Source organism: Dermacentor silvarum, chromosome 4 (assembly GCF_013339745.2).
Source record: "Dermacentor silvarum isolate Dsil-2018 chromosome 4, BIME_Dsil_1.4, whole genome shotgun sequence".
Taxonomy (NCBI): domain Eukaryota; kingdom Metazoa; phylum Arthropoda; class Arachnida; order Ixodida; family Ixodidae; genus Dermacentor; species Dermacentor silvarum.
Genome location: NC_051157.2, coordinates 50,675,134 through 50,696,354, shown reverse-complemented (window position 1 = coordinate 50,696,354; position 21,221 = coordinate 50,675,134). Strand labels below are relative to the sequence as shown.

Below are 21,221 nucleotides of genomic sequence, written 5' to 3'. Positions count from 1 at the left end.
CTCTGTAGTATACCTCTCTTCTCTCTGAAAGCTAGAGAGCACGGAAGTAATGTACATACGCAAATTTAGGCTCTTTGTGCGCGAAAGCTCGTTGTGGCCATTCCAGCTGATGTCGTGGCGAAGTATATGTACAGGATGTTTGGTATCCGAAAACGGGCTCCGTGGGACGGAAGGTGTGCCAACGACCAGCAGTATAGTAGAGTGGCAACAGAATGAGACAGCGAGGGAAAGTCGTTCTAAAAAAAGTGTGGATATGGCGAGTGGTGTGGCATGGCTAGCCAGCAATTATAAATCGAAGCTTTCTTTGTATACTTACGAATGAAAAGCTTCGTGAATTCGGCGCGAGATGCTTGCAGCCAAATTAAATTTCAAGCCCGTAGCTGTTCAGAACTATTCACGAAGCAGGCATCGCATTGCAAACTAAAGCCACTGGCCATTATATGCCACACCAGGCCGTGCTTCATCCCACCTTAATGATGCAAAAAGTCAAAGGTAGATGTAGACATATCTACTTAATATTCACGTAAGCATCAAATCAATGAACGCGCATTCTTCTTTCTGGGCTTTGCAGGAACCAAAGGTGTCCATAACGGTAGAGTCATCGCTTCAAGGCCAAAACTATCCGCAGTTAGCGAGGGCAGTAACTGGAGTGGTGAGTGTGCGTTCGCGATAACAAAGGCCCTTGTACAAGGCGACTCTCGTGTTTTCTGAGACTTTCGCAGAAAACTTAATGCGTTCATTTTACCCAATCCACAATTTTATCTTTTGGTATTAGAAGCCTATACTTTTCTTTCTTTTATAACTTGTCACTTTTTGCGGCTCTAATTACGCTGTGACCTTCAGGAATATAACGTTAGCAGGGTGGCTGACTGGGCTAGATTGTAACCCATACTGTTCCACGTCGCAAAGCATGTCGTCTTACACTTTTCCATAAGATATACCATCATCCCAGTGGCGCACCGACGGGGGGGGGGGGGGGGGGGGGGGGATTCGGGGGTTGTAACCCCCCCCCCCCTGAGGCCGACTTAACCCCCCCTTTTGTTTAACCCCTTTTCTTTCCTTACGCATTTGAGTGCTGCAACTAAGATGTAAGACGCGCAATCGTCTGCACACTCGCAAAAAGCGCTTTTTTTGACAATTTCCCGTGAAGAAATCGAAATTAGTGCTGTTTAGATGGTATTGGCAAACTGTCAACCCCCCCCCCCCCCCTGGCAGAGATGCTGGGTGCGCTACTGCATCATCCAGTTTTGAAAACACAGTTCGTTACGGCCCCATCTTATCGTTCAATCCGCTTAGATCAACACCATAAGGTACACGTTACTACTTGCCGCACTAACACATTTTTTTTCTTTCTTTCATCCCACGCACGTCCAGTGACTGGAACCACCTTCCCTCAGATATCGTTTCCATTTCGGACCATGATCTATTTTGTGCAACCATTTACAGTCACTTATTTGATGACGCATGAAGTGTTTTTTTTTAACGCGGTTCTTCGCATTGTATCTTCATTCCTACTATTGTTGTATTAGCCTAACATTGTCTCGTCCTGTGTATTGTAGATGTTATTATAATTGTACATATTATTACATTTTGTATTTTGTTTACTATTTATGTATACTTACATACATAAATAGTAAACAAAATACAATCGTGGTTATTGCACGTAAAACACCATACTTTAATTAATTAATTACTATTTATGTACCCCACTCCCCTCTGTAAAGATCTGTGCGCTTGAGGGTAAAATAAATAAATAAATAAATAAATAAATAAATAAATAAATAAATAAATAAATAAATAAATACTGGACGCGAACAGCGAAAATGCAACACAGGGTCGAAAACCAGACGGACAAGTGCTGACTTCCAATTGACGATTTATTGATATGTGTGCAATATACTATACTATATAAGTGCAATAACGCCGCATTTTCCTGTACGTTATTAAACGTGGCCATATAGCTTATAGCAACGTCAGAGATGGGGCTATAGTCAGTTCTGCTTGATTCAGCGCTTGTCATCGTCCGCTCTTCGGTTTCAGTCCTCGTCAAAAGTCGCGTTGTTACATTTTGAGCCTGCAACTTACTTGCGAATGTTGTGCCATCGAACCCACTATGCCCCGCGTAAAAGAAAACCCATTTTAGTCGCAATCACAAAGTTAAATAAGAATCACTTTGCTCGGCGTTCGGTGCAAAAGGACAGTTGAAGTTTACGGCCTGACAACAACGATTGTTCTTCTCAAAACAGGTGCGGCGCAAGCTTCGTTCGAAGTTCAACCTGCCGAGTTACGTGATAGCGATCAAGCCTTTCTTTCTGATCCCCGAGCTTCGCGTTCTTTCCACGCACCACGAGAAGTTGAGCCAGACCGGAACCCTGGAGATAACCGTCGTGGAGTGCTCCAGACTTGTACTCTGCGAGGGCTCTTTCCAGCTGTACTGCATGATCTCTCTGGGTACGAAAAAGATACGATGCCATTATTCTTCTTAAACTTGTTCTGTTCCATTGATTCTGACTGTAATTTAAAAAGTACTTGAAAAATATAGTTGAAATTGATAAAAATAAAAGCTTAAACTAACGCGAGTGCCAGCAACACTGAATGAAATAAGTTATGTGGACTTCGGCTGTGTTCCAATACTCGCCGTAGACGGCAAAGTAGACGGCTAAGGGGACAGCGGCCATCTGAAGTCTGGTTCCATTTCTCACGAAGACGTCAAAGTAGACAGCTTTGCGAAGACAGCATCGAAGTCAAAAACGATGCAGGCTACTTTCCTGTCTAAACAAGATGGCGGCTGAGCAGGACGCTTGGGAACTCGACGGGAGGGCCGTCTGCGCACAAGAAAAGGAATACCAGCTTTCATATGCCCTTAGTGTAAGTCACGTCGTGTTTTTCAGAGGTTCGCAGGCGTAAAGACTTAAAATACAGATATGATGTGTGCTTTTCTAATCTTCTTTTTGTCACTGCGAGGTGGCGTCACGTCGCGGAAGCGTCTTCCAGACGGCTCGAAACACGTTCCGTAACTTGGCCTCGATGCTGACTCGGCTGTCTCCTTAGCTGTCTACGTAGACTGGCCCCCAATGCTGTCCAGAATTTTAGCACACACTTTGTAACACCGATTCCTGCGGCCATAATCACAAAGCTATTCGTTCCTGTACAGGTGGTATTTGACATTGGCCTGCCGCCTTCGGTAATATGTCCAATATCAGGAGTGGCTGAAATTTCTCTTACGAACAATGCTAGCCGAAACGAAGTGTTGTTGAATACAGGTGCTGGTTCTTTCCGAAGTTTCGTAAGTGTCCACAAGTTGAAGAAAGCTGTGACTACATCTCTGTACCACATATTTACAGCTCAGTGGCAGCCCCATTTAATATTCTCCAAATAATATGCTGTCATTCTTCGAACCGTCATGATTGTGAATTTGGCTGCTTGAAGTGTCATTAGCTCCCTACAATTCGCTAAACACCCCATGAATGCTAAGTACGACGAAAAGCATCAATGATTATTTAGACATTTTTAGAACGCTTTGAAAGTTTCCATATTCGGATATTTATTCCTCATTCCACCTTTCTGAGATGCTGCACTTCTTGCTTTTGTTAAAGATGAGATTAGACTTGTCTTTGTTCTATTTGCTTTCACGAGAATAAACATGCTAAATTTCCTAGCTTGCTGAATGCTTGTGACACCAAAAAGAAAAGTCACTCTTAATGAATGTACTCCCTCTTAATTGCACAACTTTCTAATGTTATCCTCTACTTCCTCGAGTGAACTAGATTTTTTGTCATATTTATTCATTTTGATTGACCTATATTTTGTACATATTCTCAGCCCTTTTTGTCATGGCAATATTCTTGAATTTTCTTCCACATCGCCCTTATTGGCTCATATGTTTTTGTTCCTAAGATTTCTCCTTTCTGTTCTTTCTCCATCGGTTCTATACAGCTGCTGCCTTTCTGATTCGTCCCGATCATCAGGAATCAAGTCGAATTTTTTCAGTTATTTCATCTTAGCGCCACGGAATTCGGTACCTTCTGTACCTTCTAAGTTAAAAAAAGAATCTTGGGCCAAATTTACAAAGGCTTTTCTTCGTAAAACACCTTGTCATTGGCCGGCTGTGTTTGCAAATAATATGTTCGCTATCACCATTGACTGGCGCCTGTTCTTACGACCCACTTTAGCGTACAAAGCACTTTGCGAATATGGGCCGTTTCACAAAGTGAGCAATTTATCTTGCTTCGCCACAGACGAGCTAGAGTGGATCGACATGGACGAAGTGCTGGGGACGCCGTGGCAGAACATCAGCCTCGAACTGTTCAAGCCAGTCGGCGTAGCCATTGGAGTGGAATTCAGGAACGTATGGACCCTTAAAACATGTTTACTGCACGCGACTAGCGATATTTCAATCAACACTAAACAGAAATATATAACCTGGTAGACATTATATGGCTGCTGTTTCTCTGTAGTTTTTCTCGTTGTCATGAATGCAACCCTAATACCGACATCGATGGTATGATACACTGCTCGAGCCTTAAGTAGAATACTTAGCGTATGTGTGCGTTAAGAGCCGTTGGGCAGGCTGGCACGTAGCATTTAGCCGTGCTACATGTACCAGCGTGCTACCATGCGCCACAGAGACCAACCACTAGGCCTATGTCCTAAGCCTAATGAGCTTCCAATGCAGGGCGCGTCTTTTTCGCGTTAAGAAAACGCTTATACATTGGACACGGATAGGGCTTAGAGGTTGAGCTTAGCTAAGCCTAAATTACTTCCTGCTGATGGTTAATTTGTTTCGAATTTTCAGACAACCTATTTAACCAAGAACAAATGCAAGACTTAGTAGTATAGGAAGGTAGCACACTGTGGGCCTCAGTCACAACTGGCGTTGGCGCTGCTAGGGTTTGTCTGCCCTCGCAGCCATGCCTTAGATGCTCAAACAAGCTGTCTATTCTACTATAAGTAGGGACAGAGTTCGTAGTGGCACCAATTATTCGAAAAAAAGAAGAAAAAGCTGGAAACTGCAGTGAATTCAAAAGCATTGCATGCCTATATATCTTTAGTATAATTATCTGAATCTAGCAAATTCTCATAGCATAAGGATGGTTCCTACCTTTTTTTACAGGGCAAATATTATCCGAAAGTAAATGCACTGTATAGAGCTTCATGGGACACTTCCTAAGGATTATAAAGATGCTTTATGACCGCTAACAGGCCATATATTTGCCTCTCTCACGGTTCGGCGAGGTGCAGAATAGACGGAAGGATTTCACATAGGAGGAATAATAACCTAGAATTTATTAACCTTGCAATTAACCATTTTTGTTAAAATACTTTTATATCGCAGTGTGTCATTACACGAGAACAGCAGTAGCTAGTCTTCACCTAATAAGCACGGTCTTTTAAATATGCAGCGGGAAAAATCAACGCTCAGCTTGACTCGTTAAGTATTCAAAGGCTTAGCGGAATTCTTGTTATATTTGATGAACACGCATTTACATGGTTTTAAGCGGCTAACCAATAAGTAACTATCAGCCAAGGAGCGTCACCGATGTAACTAATCGTCTTCAACTCTGTGATGCAAACGTACGCAATGATTCCATTCCATTCCATTTTATTTTCCTTCGTCAAAAAGGAGGGGACGGGACTAAATGTCGCAGCAGCGACTTGACAGAGGTCCCGACTCCCTATTACATGGCAGTACAGCTGTCGCAGAGAACGAACATCGTTCATAGATACATGCTTTGGACACTGATCACAGGCAATATGCATACAAGAACATGGTTTTACATTGCATAGACAAATAGAAAAAAAAAACCTTCATTCAAATAATGCCGTAAGAAAACACAGCTATTCTAGGACAGTTTGTCCCGACAAAAACACTTAATGGCTGTAGTAGAGGCGCACAGAGGATCAAAATCCTCCTTGAATAGTTTATTTATTAGTACAGGCACCGTGTAACGCAATGATTGTGTATAACCGTATACTCTGGGGGTGGGCACAGCCCATGGATATTTAAACCTAGTATTCCTCGTACACGGATTTTCTTTCAATTTCGCTAACGAGAGAGAATAGTTTTCGTTATAACGGAGGAAGCATTTGTATATCATCATTATTCTGTAGTCAAATAAACAAAACACTGGTAAAATATCATATTTAAGAGAAAAAGTTTAGATGTAGGGTAGAGGTAAGGGACATTTGCTATACACCGGACAGCTCTCTTCTGAAGCATATGTAGCTTTTTTAGGTTTGTAACGCCAGTTATGCACCATACAATACAACAATACTCTAGAAGTGAGGAGACAAGTGAATTATACAGCATAATTTTAACTTTGACAGGAAGTATGTGCCTCAGCCTTGATATAACGCCGACAGCACTGGAAACATTAGATTGAATGTGCTCAGTATGCTCATTCCAAGTTAACTTTTCAGAAAAGATGACTCCAAGAATTTTTAAGGAGCTTACAAAATTTATAACGTCGCTGCCTAGGCGAATGTTAATTGGCTGTGCTAATTTTTTTCCTTTAGGTCGGTATAATATCGCCTTTGTTTTTCCGGAGTTTATTATTAGGCGATTCATGTCTGCCCAAGACTTTAAGCTTTCGAGAACCTCATTGGTTGTTTTCTCTAATTTACCTTCTGCTGTTCCTGAAATAAATACTGTAGTATCATCGGCGTACGCGACAAACTGTGCATTATCTGTGATGTGTACAATGTCATTTACGTATATGCAGAACAACAATGGTCCTAATACGCTCCCTTGGGGGACTCCTTTTCTAACAGGCTGCATGGAAGATTTCGCAGTGCCGATATCTACGTACTGTGTTCTGTGTGATGTTATAATGATGTTATAAGTGTCAAAGTAAAATACTTTATTACCTATTTACTTATCACTGAATCAGCCATCTCGGTCTTCATGGCCCTTATCCTTGCAGTTCCCGTGCGCTACGCTTTCAGTGTAGATATGAACTCGTGTAGCATTCGTGGATATAAAAGAAAATACATATTGCATATCACAGGAATAACGCCTTGTATACTTTGTCAGTCTATAATCTCTGCATAATTCTCAGGTTATGCTCAATTGAACTCCGCATCTCCTATCATTTTGATTTGTTCTTTTCGTTGTGCATATCAGAAAACGGTGGAAGGGAGACGCCGCGAAGTCGTCTATGTCGAAAGCCTCGCTCGTAACTCGCCACTCGCCGCCGGTGGACTGCTGGTGGTAAGCATATTAAGTAACCACTCGAATATCTCACGGAGTCTTTAACGTCAACCTCTCTTTGCGATTGCAGTGACGGCAAATGAGAGCTCACTACTTCAAAGACCGCACAAAGGCACCTTTCCGAACCAGGGGCCGAATTCACAAAAGGGTTTATTTTCTTTTTTTTTTTTCTTTTTTCTCTCGCAAGTGCTCTGTTCCATGTGTCGGTCACCTTCGCTGATGATGTGTCCAGCTTCGGGATTGGCGTGAATTTTCTCTTACGCTAGGATTCTTCGCAAAAAAAAACTTCATCCAATCCCAAAGCTGGAAATATTGTTACGGAGTGAAGGCGACTGACCAATGGCAAGAAGCACTTACGAAAGAAAAGGTTCGAAAACTCGGCCACAGGCCCGGGCCTGTGTTCCCAAAAATGGTCGTGTGTTAAAAGTACTGTTCGTAAGAGCTAATCCAAATGTTGGTCATATTATTAGCGAAAGCGGCTGGCCAATAGCCAAACAGCATTTACGAACAAGAAATTTTTGGCAATACGGCCCCAGCATTTTCTGAAAAAACCGAACTTAAACGCAGTTACGGCACGTTATATATTAAGACCACTCAACTTTAGTGTGAGCTTAGCTCGACAAACAGCACAGACGTTTGTACTAGCTAGATATTGAATTTTATACTGGGCTTCTTTTTCTCATGCGAGATTTCTCACCTAGCCACCCACTCCAATGATACAAAGCACGTAATTCGCCCACGCAAAAACCCTGAAATGTCTGGAACGTGTTGTTCGCTTGTACGAAACTATCGAGCCCACTGCAACCAACGGGCTGGTCAAGGCTGAAGATATAGGTGTAGAATCACAGTGCTGTACAGTTTATCTGCCCGATCAGATTACTCATAATTGCCCACATCTTGGCAATGAAATACTTTTGATATGTTGCCTTTTTTTCTGTCCAACATGTTTCTGTCACACAGTTCACGTGGGGCTGGCCCTCAAGCCGTTTTGACTGTGTTATCTGTTATTACAAAGGACAGCGGTGTGAATACGCTTCTACTTTTTTACACGTATTGTAATCTGAGAATGAGTTATTGCTATTCTATATTGCGATATCTATTATATGGACACTTCAAGCGGATTTCTGCCGTCGGCGTCGCCGTGAGCTTACGTATAAAGTCCAAGTGCGATAAAATCGTCGCCGCGCGCCGTATGCGCGCTATCACGGAGAGCGAACGCACGGCGGAAAGCAAACGCGACTTCCGTCGCGCGAAAGGCCGTTGGGGTATGGAAGGGAGGGAGGCGGGGAGGGAGGCGGGGCGACGCTGTGCTGCGGCACCAAATGAGTATCTTGCAAGCGGGCGCAAGGGGTCACTCAATCTCCCACGCGAAAGGATAAAAGCGGCGAAAGGATAAGGCAGCGCGGGAGGGAGGGGGGGGGGGGGCAGCTTCTACTCTGCCAACAACTCGCTTGTACTTTGCCCGGCTGCGGCGGTCGCCCGCACTGTCTCTTAAAAGCGACCTCCACACGGCTGACCTTTGTATGCGCTGTGCATTCGCCGCTCAGTTTCCGTTGAAGCGATGGACCGCACGAATCTTCCCTCGCTGCGGCGGCTGCGCTTGCTGCCAGCGTTTTGACAGTGGTTGTCTGCGGTCATTGAGTGTGATCTATTCATGTTTGCTTGTGCGCGCTGACACCACGCTTGTTAATTCAGTTAGTAAGCGAATGTGTCCAAATTTATGCAGCCGATAAAACTACTATCCCTACTCCGAATAGCTCTCTACTAATTTGCTATCGCAATTGATGCTTCGCCTTTCGGGCGAAACTGCGAAATTTTTTTTCTTCTTCTTTTTAGGTGTTTATTCCGCTTCTGTAACCGCAGATTTATATACGCGTGCTTTGTACCTGTTGCATGTTGCATTTCTTGCTCGATTATGTTCTCTTCTCTTTTTTCTCTCTCTCTTTTTACCAAGAGCACTTTAGGGTTCTATGTACGATATGCAGTACGTCTTTTATTTATGGCATATGTGCGAGCACAGCACTTGCTGTCGACATGTCTGGCTTTAATTTTTTTTTTCGCTCCTGCAATGTAGTTGTTCAATGCCGTCGAACTGTACATATGGGGATCGGGCTTTGTCAAACTGTTCCTAAGCATCTTTCTCCGGAATCGTCCTTTCTCCTTTGGAGATGAGTGATTTATTTATTTGATTTTATGTGCGCAATGTCCTATGGTGATGCATACCAGGTACTAACATTCGCAAACTGATGGCTTAAAAGCAGCTTAAAATATAGAGTAATATTCTTTTTCTGCTGTGCTTTTGTTGAGTCAGCTACGAAATCAACTTCACACCTGTCACCTTTTACACAGGATCTTTCGCGTCACTGACCTCATGAGCGCACCTGCATTCCGGAAACCGAAAGTGGAAAAACAAAAAGCTTGAAGTAAAAATAATAATTTGAAGCCCTATGAGCAATTCTAACTTGTGTTCAATGATAGTGGCGGCATGTTTAATATTAATTAATAGCATGAAAATCTGACCAAGGTGTTGCTGTGTCTGTGCAACACAGCGGCGTTACTGAAGCCGCATCCACCTATTACAGCCATTATAGAGTGTATGTGTGAGCCCCCATTAGACGTAAGTGCAAGGCCGTCCACGCTTAGAGAAAGCACCTGATTGGTGTTCGGTTTGTCATAACAACAAACATCGACATTTCTTATACAGTCTGCGTGAAAGAAACGTGTGCTATAACGCCTACCGTACATATCTATTGACGCGGGCTTAGCATGCAGTCGGACGAGTTGATTGTGGAGATTCGTCATTGTCGTATTGCGCAATAAAACAATACTGAATCAACAGCTCTTCCTTCAAGATTTACGCTGCGATTGAAGCTTGAATATTAGTGAGGTGTTTCCCCTAGGGTAGACGGCTCTGTAAGTCCGCCGAAGCTAGCTTCTCCGCAGACATAATTATTGTGCGGAGAAGCCTGCTAATGTGATTCCATTCGTTTTGCAAGCGACAGCTATCGTTTGCGATGTATATGCTTGTGCGCATCCGAGAGCGTCCAATTGGTCTGCGGCATTAGTGTCTTTGTTTTAGTATCTTGAAAACATAAATTTTGTGCGAACAGACTGACTGCTTTCTTATTACTGTCTTTAGGGCGACTTGATTGTTACCATTGAAGGAGTTCGAATAGTCGACTTCAAGCAAGCAGCCAAGGTCCTGTCCAAAGCCGGAGAGCAGTAAGTGCCTATTAGGCGTCGTTGTATGGTCGTTGTTGCCTGCTGCTTAGACGCAGTGGAAAACTGGCAAGATGCCAACATGCGTTCAATTATCTCGTTCCCTTCTACTCCGTGAGGGGCAATACTTAACAAAGCCCACGCGCTGTGTAAACACGCGGTTGTCTTTAGTGCTTACTTGTGTGTTAGGGCACGTGCGCGCATAACATAACATTCGCCTCCGCGAACACCGATTAACTGAGCGCTCATTGCAGGGTCATCATCAACGTCGAGAGAAAAAACGATTTCAAGTGGGACAAGAAAAAGGCACTCAGCACCTCACCGCCGCCGGAAAATGTGCGTTCCAATTACCTGTTACCGCGACTCACGCCGTGCTTGCAATCTAATCAGCGCTTGCTCTGCGTAACGCAGAAAATGGCGGACGCTATTGAAATTCAGATGCGCGAAAATTTCTGCTCGGTCTGGATTTTTTTTTTTTTCGTCGTGGCATAATGGGTCGCTGTACATGTATACACCAATGAAACACAGTTTTAATTGGGGGACTTAAAAACATCCCGAAACTCCCGGATTAATCCCAGATTAGTTTGGGCCACGCGTGGGGGTTCTCTAACGCGCACTTCAATCTAATACACGTGCGTTTTCGCATTTTTTCACGCCGGGAGTCGAACTCGCGACCTAGTGCTCACCAGCAGAACGCCACAGCCACGGGGCCCCCGCGGAGGCTGAAATATAATTTTATATAAGGCCTGAAGGAAACACTGCGCTGCGGAGCGACACTGTACAGGGTGCTCATTTTTAAGTTTTATGGAATTTTTAAACAATCACCTGTGGCAGATAGCAAAATTCTTGCCCTTGAGCTGGATTATTCGAAGAGATGAACATTACTACCATGAGAAATTGAAACACATACTCAACAAATTAACAAACGTTCACTAATTATTTCTTAATTGATTACTTTACGACACATATTGCAATCTACGAATTGTAGCCGGTGAGCTTGCAAGTCGTGTCCACTTGAATTGAATTTCCATGATGACACCAGTTTCGAGATACTATTTCTCAAAGTGTGGAGCGAAAAACCTGGGCGTTCCAGTTAGTTTTCTGCTTCAATGCATAAAAGAGCATTTTGTTAAAAAAAAAAAAGTAAGTGGAACAACAGTGCATTTTTACGGCAAGTTTGATAGCGCTAGTATACAACCTCTCAAAGCAGCTCAAATCTTGGAGTGAAGACTCGCAGATTACTCATTCATTAATAGATATCTTCGTAAGGTTATGTCGAACTAAATACTATGATGTGTTCCTATTTGTGCACGGCGCTACACGTACGGGCTTCGTCAAGGGTTTGAAAGTCACTGCGCGCATGGTATACACAGCCTTGTCAGCCATTTTTAACAAGCATCCTTACGGAAACTTCAAGAGATCCTTATGTGTCCATACGTAAGCTACAAGACATCCTTGTGTCCGTTCCCATATGCGAAGACGGCAAAACGAACAGTTCTTCCCTCCCCTGAATATAGTAAGAGGGCATCTCGTGGATAACGTTGATTTTAGCTGTCACGTTTGATAACTGCGAAGACACTTTTGAAATTGAAAGGTGCGCTTTCCTGCCTGCAGTATTTGGTGTGATGCAGGCTTAACAAGGCAACGGCTCGCAAACTTGTGATGCAAAGTGTGACGCTTCACCAAAACCATAACCGCGGCCTCCAAGGTACTCAAGAGTGCCAGCACATGTTACCTGACCATGAAACTTACGAGGATGTTCTTCAGCTACTACGTTGTGTATGGACAGGGATACTTAATAATGCCAGGACTTCTAAAGAATATACTTCTTGTAGCACAGAGGCCAGGGCGTCAATATTGAACAAGAAAGGCTTCCGAATGATGTTTAAGGGACACAACTTTATAGTCAATCGAGTTTACGCGATGAAGCCCGTAGTTTTGGCGCATGGTAGGGTCTTTAATTGTAGCAACTTCGTTGGTGTAAAGTTACCTGCGTTGAATTTGAGAGGGTTGGCGTTTCGTACTTTCCTGTGCTTCTAATGATCAGGCGTGTGGCTGGAGCCCCAAAACCGTGCCAGGCAAATCACGTGAGAGGCTTTAAAACTTTTGGCACTGACAACGGTCAAAATTATTGATAAATATGGTATTAATCGCCACTAAAACTTAACTCCGTGATAATGCGAGTGTTATCGGTGCTGGTCTGCGCAGGAAGAGAATACATTCACTCAGGACGACAAAACGAAGAACAGCAACAAGACTGCCGACTTCAGTAAGTGCACACGTCTGGTAAATATGCACTTTCTTAAGATGGTGACCAAAGGCTTAAGTGCGTCACCCGCCTATAATATGACATAATGAGGCCAACGGCTTTAACGTACTCTCCAACTCTGATTTATTTTTGAACCGATATTTAAGGTTTTGGGGATGATTTGTAGCGACTATTTTTTACGGAGCAGAAAAACACTTCGCATTAAAGCTGAAGTTTTGTTTTCACACGAGCACGGATTGGTCGCGTCATCGAGCTTCGCGTATTGTACGCCGTCGTCAAAAAACGTGAAAGCAAATATTTTCGCAAGAATCGGCTTTTTACAACATACCTTGCCCAATTTAACCGGGAAATCCGGGTATAAACTAGCATTACTCGGCGATGCTGCTCTACCACTCTACAATCAGCAGTAGTGGCTTGCCATACACAACACACATGCAACAGAGCGGTTTGTGCGCTACGCTCTGGTCAACAATACAAAACAGAAGGTTCCTTTTTTCTCCTTCTATTCAAAATGTCACTTTTGATAAGCCACCGTCTCAAGTCTGTTCACATTGCTAGCTGTCACCACCGGAAAAATGACGAGGCTACGAAATGTATAGTATGGGGAAGATAATTAATATTCAGTGAAGTAATTCCAGAACTAGTACATTTTTCGGCATCAAAATCTTGCTGCTCGACACGCACGACGCAGTGCCCGGTCGTTTATACTTACGGCATGCGGTTATGTGAAAGATTTGCGTATTACGTCGGGACGAAGCAACTTATAAGGGCTCCGTTACCGCTACAGAGCTATGCAAAATTCATCAGCTCATAAAAGATTATTATTAATCTTTTCTAATTTAGGGATGTGCGAACATAGGGATGTGGGGATATTCGAAATTTTCAATACGAATAAACTAGCCCTCGCAATTCCACTCGTATTCCATTCGTATTCCATTCGAGAATTCACTATTCGAAGTTGTCTAATATTCGTTTCTGTTCACGTATAAAAGGATAACGATTATTGAGGACTACATGGACAAAGCCAGCTGCAAATGGTGACTGTTCCTAATGAATATTATGCGAGGGAGCCGCGATTGGCTGCGGCCGAGAAGCTAGTTGCAGAGTAAACGCCTGGAGTAGCCAACTTCTCCCGAATAACTTCCAGTGATTCAATAAGGATTCCTCGCCCTTTACACGACATACCAATTTTTTTCTTCTTAGATTTAGGCAACGCAATTTATTATTTCGGTAATCCCGCCAGGATTGCATCCCTTAAGGATATGCTCCTGTGCTTCATAGCTCTCGATGTCATGGTGCGCCAGATACAATCGTCTTTCATTTCCTTGCTCGGTTGACTCGAAGTTCAGTTGTAAACACCGTTAAATGTATGAAATGTTGTAAATAAGCCTTTTTTTTTTTTGCCTAACAGTCTCTACGCAACTTTTGTATCCCACTTCGTTTCGAAATGAGAAAAATATTCCGTATTTGATTCGAGATTCTAAGGTCGTTTTCGTCGTATATTCGTATTCGATTCGATTCGAAAGTTTAGCTACATCAACACCCGTAAAGGGTAATCAACTCAACACCGTTCGTTCTACTTCAAAAACTTCCGCGGCCCGTTCGAACAACCTCAAGCAGTGCGCAAGTGCGCTGTGCCTAGATGATGATGATGATGATGATGATGATGATTTAGTGGCATCCCCTTTAAAACAAGGCAGCGACAAATAGTAACCTAGCTTGCTTGATTTAATCAGGTATACTACACCTGTTCTTTATCTAGCATTTTTGTAAACCTCTCATTATTCTTTTTCTTTTTCAAAAATTTACCTTGTGCCGCTGCCTATGATTTTAAGAGATCAGGTCGTATCCATCTTTTCCCTGCTTTTTTTCCACCAGTACTCTAATCGTCTCTTGCTTATCTCTACGGCTCATCTGTTGATGTTTCCTTTCACTTTAAACCCAAGCGCTTCTGGGAGTTGCACGTTACGTACGGTTCTAGCTGTGAGCCTACATGCAAGCACAGAGCTTGCATGAGCTTGCATGTAGGCTCCCTAGCTGTGCCTTAGCTGTGCCGTGTTGATGGCGCCATCAAGCGAATCCTCGACGAAGTACAAAGAGACTCGCACTATACCTCCGAGATTGGCGCTGTGGGGTACGCGTTGATGTTGCAAAGCGCTGGGGAAGCTGCTGCTGCTGTCCCCTCGAATTACTTTAGTGGTACCAAGCTGTCTGTGCAGTCCTGCATTCACACTCGTATAAGTCAACCGGCTCACCCATCCTTCAAATGGCCCCTCCCTCACTTCCTCCACTAGCTATTCGGCTGCTTTTCGTCTATTTTCCTTGTTATTTCTGTTTCAGTTAAAAATAACCGTTAATTTCCCCTATGACATCTCTGGTTTCATTGTATGTCTGTTTCTATTGTTGTAACTAACCAAAAATCGAGCTCCCTCTCACAAGAAGAAAGACAGATCAATGTTACCGACGTGTTTGGGATGCAGAAAAGATAAAGAAACAGCGTTCGGCGGAGCCTCTTCAGTCACGCTGTCTTCGGATGAAAATAATTTTTGCTCGTTCCGGGTAGCGACGACAAAGAAAAACATAGTGCATACGTTACACTGAATGCAAGTGTCTTGCTTTGCTAACGAACAACAATGTTTGGTGCAGAAAGTAATTCCAAACGATGACGTTTTAAGAGAGGCACAGCTAAATACCTGACAAAGAGATGGATATATGTCGCTTTGTACAGCACTGCTAACAAGTAACAAACATTTCACTTCACTTCTCGAAGCATTGCATCATCTGTGACAACGCAATATTCGTAATCAATTACCTATTGTACTTATAAAGAGTGGCCGGTGATGGCAGTGGTATTCATAATACGAAAACAATTTTTTCTCTGAAGTTCGCACCATGATTCCGGAAAAGAGATATATAGTCACGAAACAGATTAATTAACAGTCCACAAAAATCCGTGACTTCGGAGGGCTTATAGCTTGTACGAGCACAATTAAGTGTAGCCAGGTTGTATTCCCCGCGCTTAATAAAAAATGCCTCGTTGAAGACTGGGTTCCTCGAACGCACTCTTCCTCGAACGCATGTGTATGTCTAACTTGCACGATGCCTTCGAGGAAGCGAGGTTGGATGTTTTTTTTAGCTACTGCATTTAAACAATGCAAAAGAGAGAGAGAGAGACAACGCATTTTTAGCTGGAGGAAAACTAAGGCCAGAATTTGTGTTTTATTTTCAAATGCGTAATTCGCGATGCCGAATGTGCAATTTACTGACTACATGCACTTGGCGCATTCCTCGCATATTTCCGTCTCTTTCTGCAGGGGAAAAAAAAAACACTTAATTTTCGAGGCTCAGTTTGCGTTTACTTCATAATGCAACGTAACCATCTTTTTAACACATTAAACAAACAAACATCAGCCTCACTCAAACACAGGGTGTCGAACCGAAGTTTTCGGATTCGGTTCTGGTTAGGGTTCAGGCTTCTGCATATTTTACGGTTAGGTTCAGGTTCAGCTCCGGAACAAAAATACAATGGTTCGAACCGGTGAGTGCGGTTGATGACAGCTTCGGCAGCAAGAACAGAAAAGGTAAGAAACCAAGAAACGAACAAACAAGCAAGCAAACAAACAATCAGACGACGAGCAAGCAAGCAATTCGCAGTATGTCGTAAGTGCGAAAGGCCATGATTTGAACTACAAATCCGAGCTTTTCGAATAGATTTACAAAGAGTTCCCGAGTGTACTTAGATAAAAGACTACCTTTCACAAAATTCTTTCGTATGTTTTCTTAATAGGCAAGGCTACGACACATTCTAAAGGTTACATTGAAAAATATCACTTAGAAAAGCAGTCTGTGGACGAAGTTTGCTTGAGACAACATGCCATGAGATGAGAGGCCTTGGCTCTAGTGGGAACACTCAAAGTAGCAATCGTCTTTGGCGATGGCGTCCGGATTGGGTATATCTTTTGCAGATGCTCTGTCCCGAAATTCCATGCAGTGAGTCAGCAAAATGTGGGAGAGGGCGTAGAGGTGCCGCTCTCTCCCCTCGAAAGGACCCGGTTGTCCTTTGGTTCAGTACGTGACGGACTTGTGTATGACATGGCAGAATTTTATGTGCGCACTTTTTGTGCAAGATCAGCGAACAAATAAAACAAAGGATCAATATCAAATACTTTGTGAAACTGGGCAAGAATGGTGCCAAAATTTATCAGATGTTGCAAAAGGTCTGTGGAAATTTAAGGATGCATTAAATGAAAGTACTGTGTTCAAGTGAGTCCAGCGCATTCGTGAAGGCCGTGAATTCCCCAAGGACGACGCAATATCAGGAAGCCCCTCCACCTCTTTACTTGGTTTCGAAAAGTCATCTGTTCACCGGATTTGAACTGAAATTTTGGGAATTAAAAAAATTAAAAAGGGGTGTTTCTGCCAAGATGGTGCCGAAACTAGCTGCCGGCCCCTGAGCAATAGTTGCAACAACAAGAATGCTGCGTTGATTGGCAAAGTTCAGACGACAGCGATCAATTCTTGCAAAGAGTCGTCAGCGGTGGCTAAACTTAAATTTACGGTACGATATCGAGCTGAAGTCGCAGAGCAAGGAGTGGCAAAAAAAAAAAAAAAAAAGCTACAGAAATTCTGAGAATTGCCTACTAAAGCATAAGCATTATTTGGCTCGGCTGTGACTTCGTTTTTGCTTAGTCGTGCTTACTTGCCTTTCCTAGCTTATGCATGTTAGACAATTGTCAGTTTTTCTCGCCGCATCCGACCCCTTCAATACAATTGTACCAATTGAACCAGAACGCCGGGCACGAGCGCGTCTCGACGGGCAGAGCGGTCGAATGGGAACACCTGCTGCCGCAGAAGGTGTTGCGTGTGGGCAGAGCTACATAGCCGCGGTGCACGTCACCCTCGCTGTCGCTCTCGCAAGCCTGTGTTGTCCTTGTCCACACAAGATCTCGCCTGCTTTCTGACTGCGCCTCCGTAAGGCCCAATGAAAACGCGCCAAGCGTTTCAAAGCGCTCGCTTGCCCGCGAGATGTTCATAACTCGAAGGACGCTCAGCAGCGTTCAATTCGACATTGGGCCACCCCAAAATCTCAAGAACACCCACACCCATATTTCAAATTGGCCAACCCCCAAATTTAAGCATGCCCACCCCACATTTCAAGCTGGCCCACCCACAAATTTCAAGTTGGCCCAGACAAAATTTAAGTTGACCTATCCCCAAATTTCAGTTGGCCCACCTGTATACTATAAGCTTCCCCATGCATTTTCTAAGGAGCCCTACGTATATCTGTGGGTATTCTCTTTTTATGTTATTTTAAAGCGTAAGCTTTCTTTGGCGAGCTCCTCAGCCTTGTCACGCGAAACGTGCAATGCCTTGTATCTGCGCAAAAATGCGTAATTTGCAAAGTTATGAAATTTAATCGTTACGAGTGTAAATGTAGATGATTGGTAGCTTTTTTAAACGATAAGGAACAACCTTAAACCAAAACCTTGTAGTTACGATGCCGACGCTGGTCATGGAATACGAGCCGTTTACTCGAACCGATTTTTTTCCTGCCGCGACAATGACGCAGACGCCACCGACCGACCGGAGAAAAAGGGCGACAGCGCGGCGATTCTCATCAGAGCCAAGAACAAGGGCTTCCCGATAAAACGAACCACCTATGTTCTCTCCAACCGGGTACGTCTTGTTGTTACAAAGCGAAGCCTTCTTTGGCTTTTCCACCCACATTGCGAAGACGGCTGGCCGGCCGTGTGAACTGGATCGATTCCGGAGACGGTGTAATCAAATAGTCAAAGATGGTGACCTAGTGGGCTGATCCTAATATATATCCTCGCAAGGATTTTGATGTGCCTTGAGGCGGTGCAGCCAATCCTTGAGGCGGTGCAGCGTCACAGTACCCACACAGCTCACAGCAATAACTTCCCAGAAGAACTGATAAGTAGAGGCCGGATCTTTAGGCATTAAAAAAGCGCGTTTTAGGCGCCAAAAATAGGCAGGCAAAACAACCTTTTAGGCCTCCAACGTCGTAAATATAGGCACAATAAATTTTTACATAAATGCAAATAATTTCAAACGAAGACGTGCGCAGCCTATATCTACGATAGGAAAAACAGAAATGTTATTGTCTATGATGACACAAAGGCGCCAACAGTTGAACATAGCCGTGCAATTGTCCCATAAAACTGCTGGACTAATGACGATCAATTGGCTTCATTCAATAAGCACATTGCTCATATTCATGCTCAATGGCCAGTGTACTCGAACGTCGCATATAGTGAAACAGGCATGAAAAAGAATACTTGAAAGCTGGGAATACTGATTAAAAAAACCGATACTTTTATGTCTGCCTGACGCAATTAAATTAAGACACAACAAAAACAGACAAATAACAAATGCGAGAGACTACTATTTATTAAGAAATTAGCATGTTCTTACATGAGGACTGTTAGATACAACTCTTCGCAATTTTCTCATATACACTGACATTATCCGAATTGTACAGGCCAGACGTCCCAACACTGCCAAATACACTTCCGCCCATTTGAAGTGCACGTGTTTGAAGAAATATGTTTGCAGAGCACGCGGAACGTAGTCGAAGAATCATTGTGAAGATTGTGCAAACATTAGCCAACTACCACCATCTCCAGATTTTCGGATTCAAAATTGTGACTCTTGTCACTGAGAATGATCTCGTACGCTGAGAAGAAACGCCCGACGGCGGTGAACACCTTAAAAAGTAAATTACAAGCAAAACAAAAGCCGCGTGCACATCACATTTTTCTTTCTTCTTTCGCTCTTCACTCTCCTTTCCCCTGACGGCTCTCCGCGGTTTCGCATTCGGCAACCGCTCGCGCAATGTCAGCGCGTCGGCGTATGCTGGCCGGCGCGTCTCATTTCAGTGCTGCGAGTAGTTGTCTTCCGGGAGTTGGTTGAACTAAATAAAGGACTAGGTTGAACCCCATAGAGTTCCGAACTGTCAATGTTGCCCGGTAACATGAATCGTTACGGTAACATGAAACTCTAACTGCACTCGAAAGCGAAACTTGAGGCTAAATAGTGCTCATATAGGCGCCAATATTGAAAATAGGCATTTATAGGCATTTATAGGCATTTAGGCACAAACGCCAAAATAGGCATTTATAGGCACTAATAAAAACACTATAAAAGCCCTTCTTAATAAAATACTATAAAAGCCCTTCTTAACCTCTCATTCATGCTCATATATCCAAGTGGGGCGATAGGAGCGCAAGGAACAAAAAAGGCATTTGCCTAAAATCCGGTCTCTACTGATAAGTGTTCCCAAGAACTGATAAGTGTTCCCAGAAGCATATCTCGGGATATCTACCAGTGAAGCGTAATGAAATTCGGACCTACCCCTGAGACAGTGTAATCCGGCCGCGGTCGCGTGGGTCACGTGACCCGAGTGGTGGGGTCTTGCCGGGCCGGTGCGTAATCGCTACGCTGTAAGACACGCGGTGCAGAAGATGAACAGTTTTGGGGCGTTTAATTAACCGCTACACGAAAGCTGCGCGCTTCACATGGATCCCAACATGTGCGTGGAGTCACAATTTTCTTTTTTGTCTCCTTGCTGCAGCTCGCGTTCATAAACTGTCTTCACAGTGTAGAATAGTCACGCGCGGCAAAATTATCTCGTAGGAACCCGTGTTCTTGGAGTCGTTCACTTTCGAAGTCAAGAATCACTACCGTTTCATCAACGTCGGCGTCTGGAGCAAGGGCCAGATCATCAGCCTGCAGGGTGTCAAGAAGCCCCGCATAGACACCTATGCTTGGATACGTGAGTGCACGGCAGAGTGGGCCGCTGTTCTCCCCATCGTTGACTGAAAATAGGGTAGAACACTTTGCGACGTTCACAGTAGTGTGCGCCAACACATAAAATGCGACAATTAAAGGTAGAGACAGATTTTTAGGGGCGAAGCGCCTTAGGGCCGAGCCTTGTCCCTCGTCGTCGTCCGTTGTCGGTAGCTCTGGTTTGCATGGAGACCGCTAGGGGCGCTGCGGTGCACAAGGGCTATATAAGCGCTCTGTATACTGTACACATGTACAGTGTATATATATATATATATATATATATATATATATATTCACGGTAACCCGAATGATCCCCCGGTGCTTCGCCCACTCATCATCATTCACTTCGTGGATATGCGGTGTTTTTTTTTTTAATTATGGGGTTTTACGTGCCAAAACCATGATCTGATCATGAGGCACGTCGTATAGTGGGGTACTCCGGATTAATGATGACCACCTGGGGTTATTTAACGTGCACCTAAATTCTACGTACACGGGTGAAGTGAAGTGAAGCTTTATTCAAACTGTAGTAGTTGTGCTGTACACTTTAGTGTTTTTGAATTTTGCCGCCATCAAAATGCGGCCGCCATGGCCGGGATTTTATCGCGCGAATTCGTGGGCTTAGCAGCGCAACACCAGAGCCACTAAGCTACCACGGCGGGTACGAAAGTTCCAATAAACTTAGCACAGTGCAGCATGTGGGACGCGCGACAG

The 21,221-nt window shown here is 43.8% G+C and overlaps 1 protein-coding gene across 1 annotated transcript in view; it reads left to right on the top strand.

The window, feature by feature from the left end:
- Positions 1-1,958: 1,958 nt before the first annotated feature.
- LOC119448606 (PDZ domain-containing protein 8-like) overlaps positions 1,959-21,221 on the top strand; it is a 65,659-nt gene continuing 46,396 nt past the window's right edge. The window contains exons 1-8 of the mRNA XM_049666427.1: positions 1,959-2,451; positions 4,239-4,348; positions 7,124-7,210; positions 10,350-10,432; positions 10,684-10,765; positions 12,638-12,698; positions 18,268-18,374; positions 20,355-20,504. Coding sequence (XP_049522384.1) covers positions 2,439-2,451; positions 4,239-4,348; positions 7,124-7,210; positions 10,350-10,432; positions 10,684-10,765; positions 12,638-12,698; positions 18,268-18,374; positions 20,355-20,504 — 693 coding nt within the window. The 5' untranslated portion in view covers positions 1,959-2,438. The remainder of the gene's footprint in view (positions 2,452-4,238; positions 4,349-7,123; positions 7,211-10,349; positions 10,433-10,683; positions 10,766-12,637; positions 12,699-18,267; positions 18,375-20,354; positions 20,505-21,221) is intronic.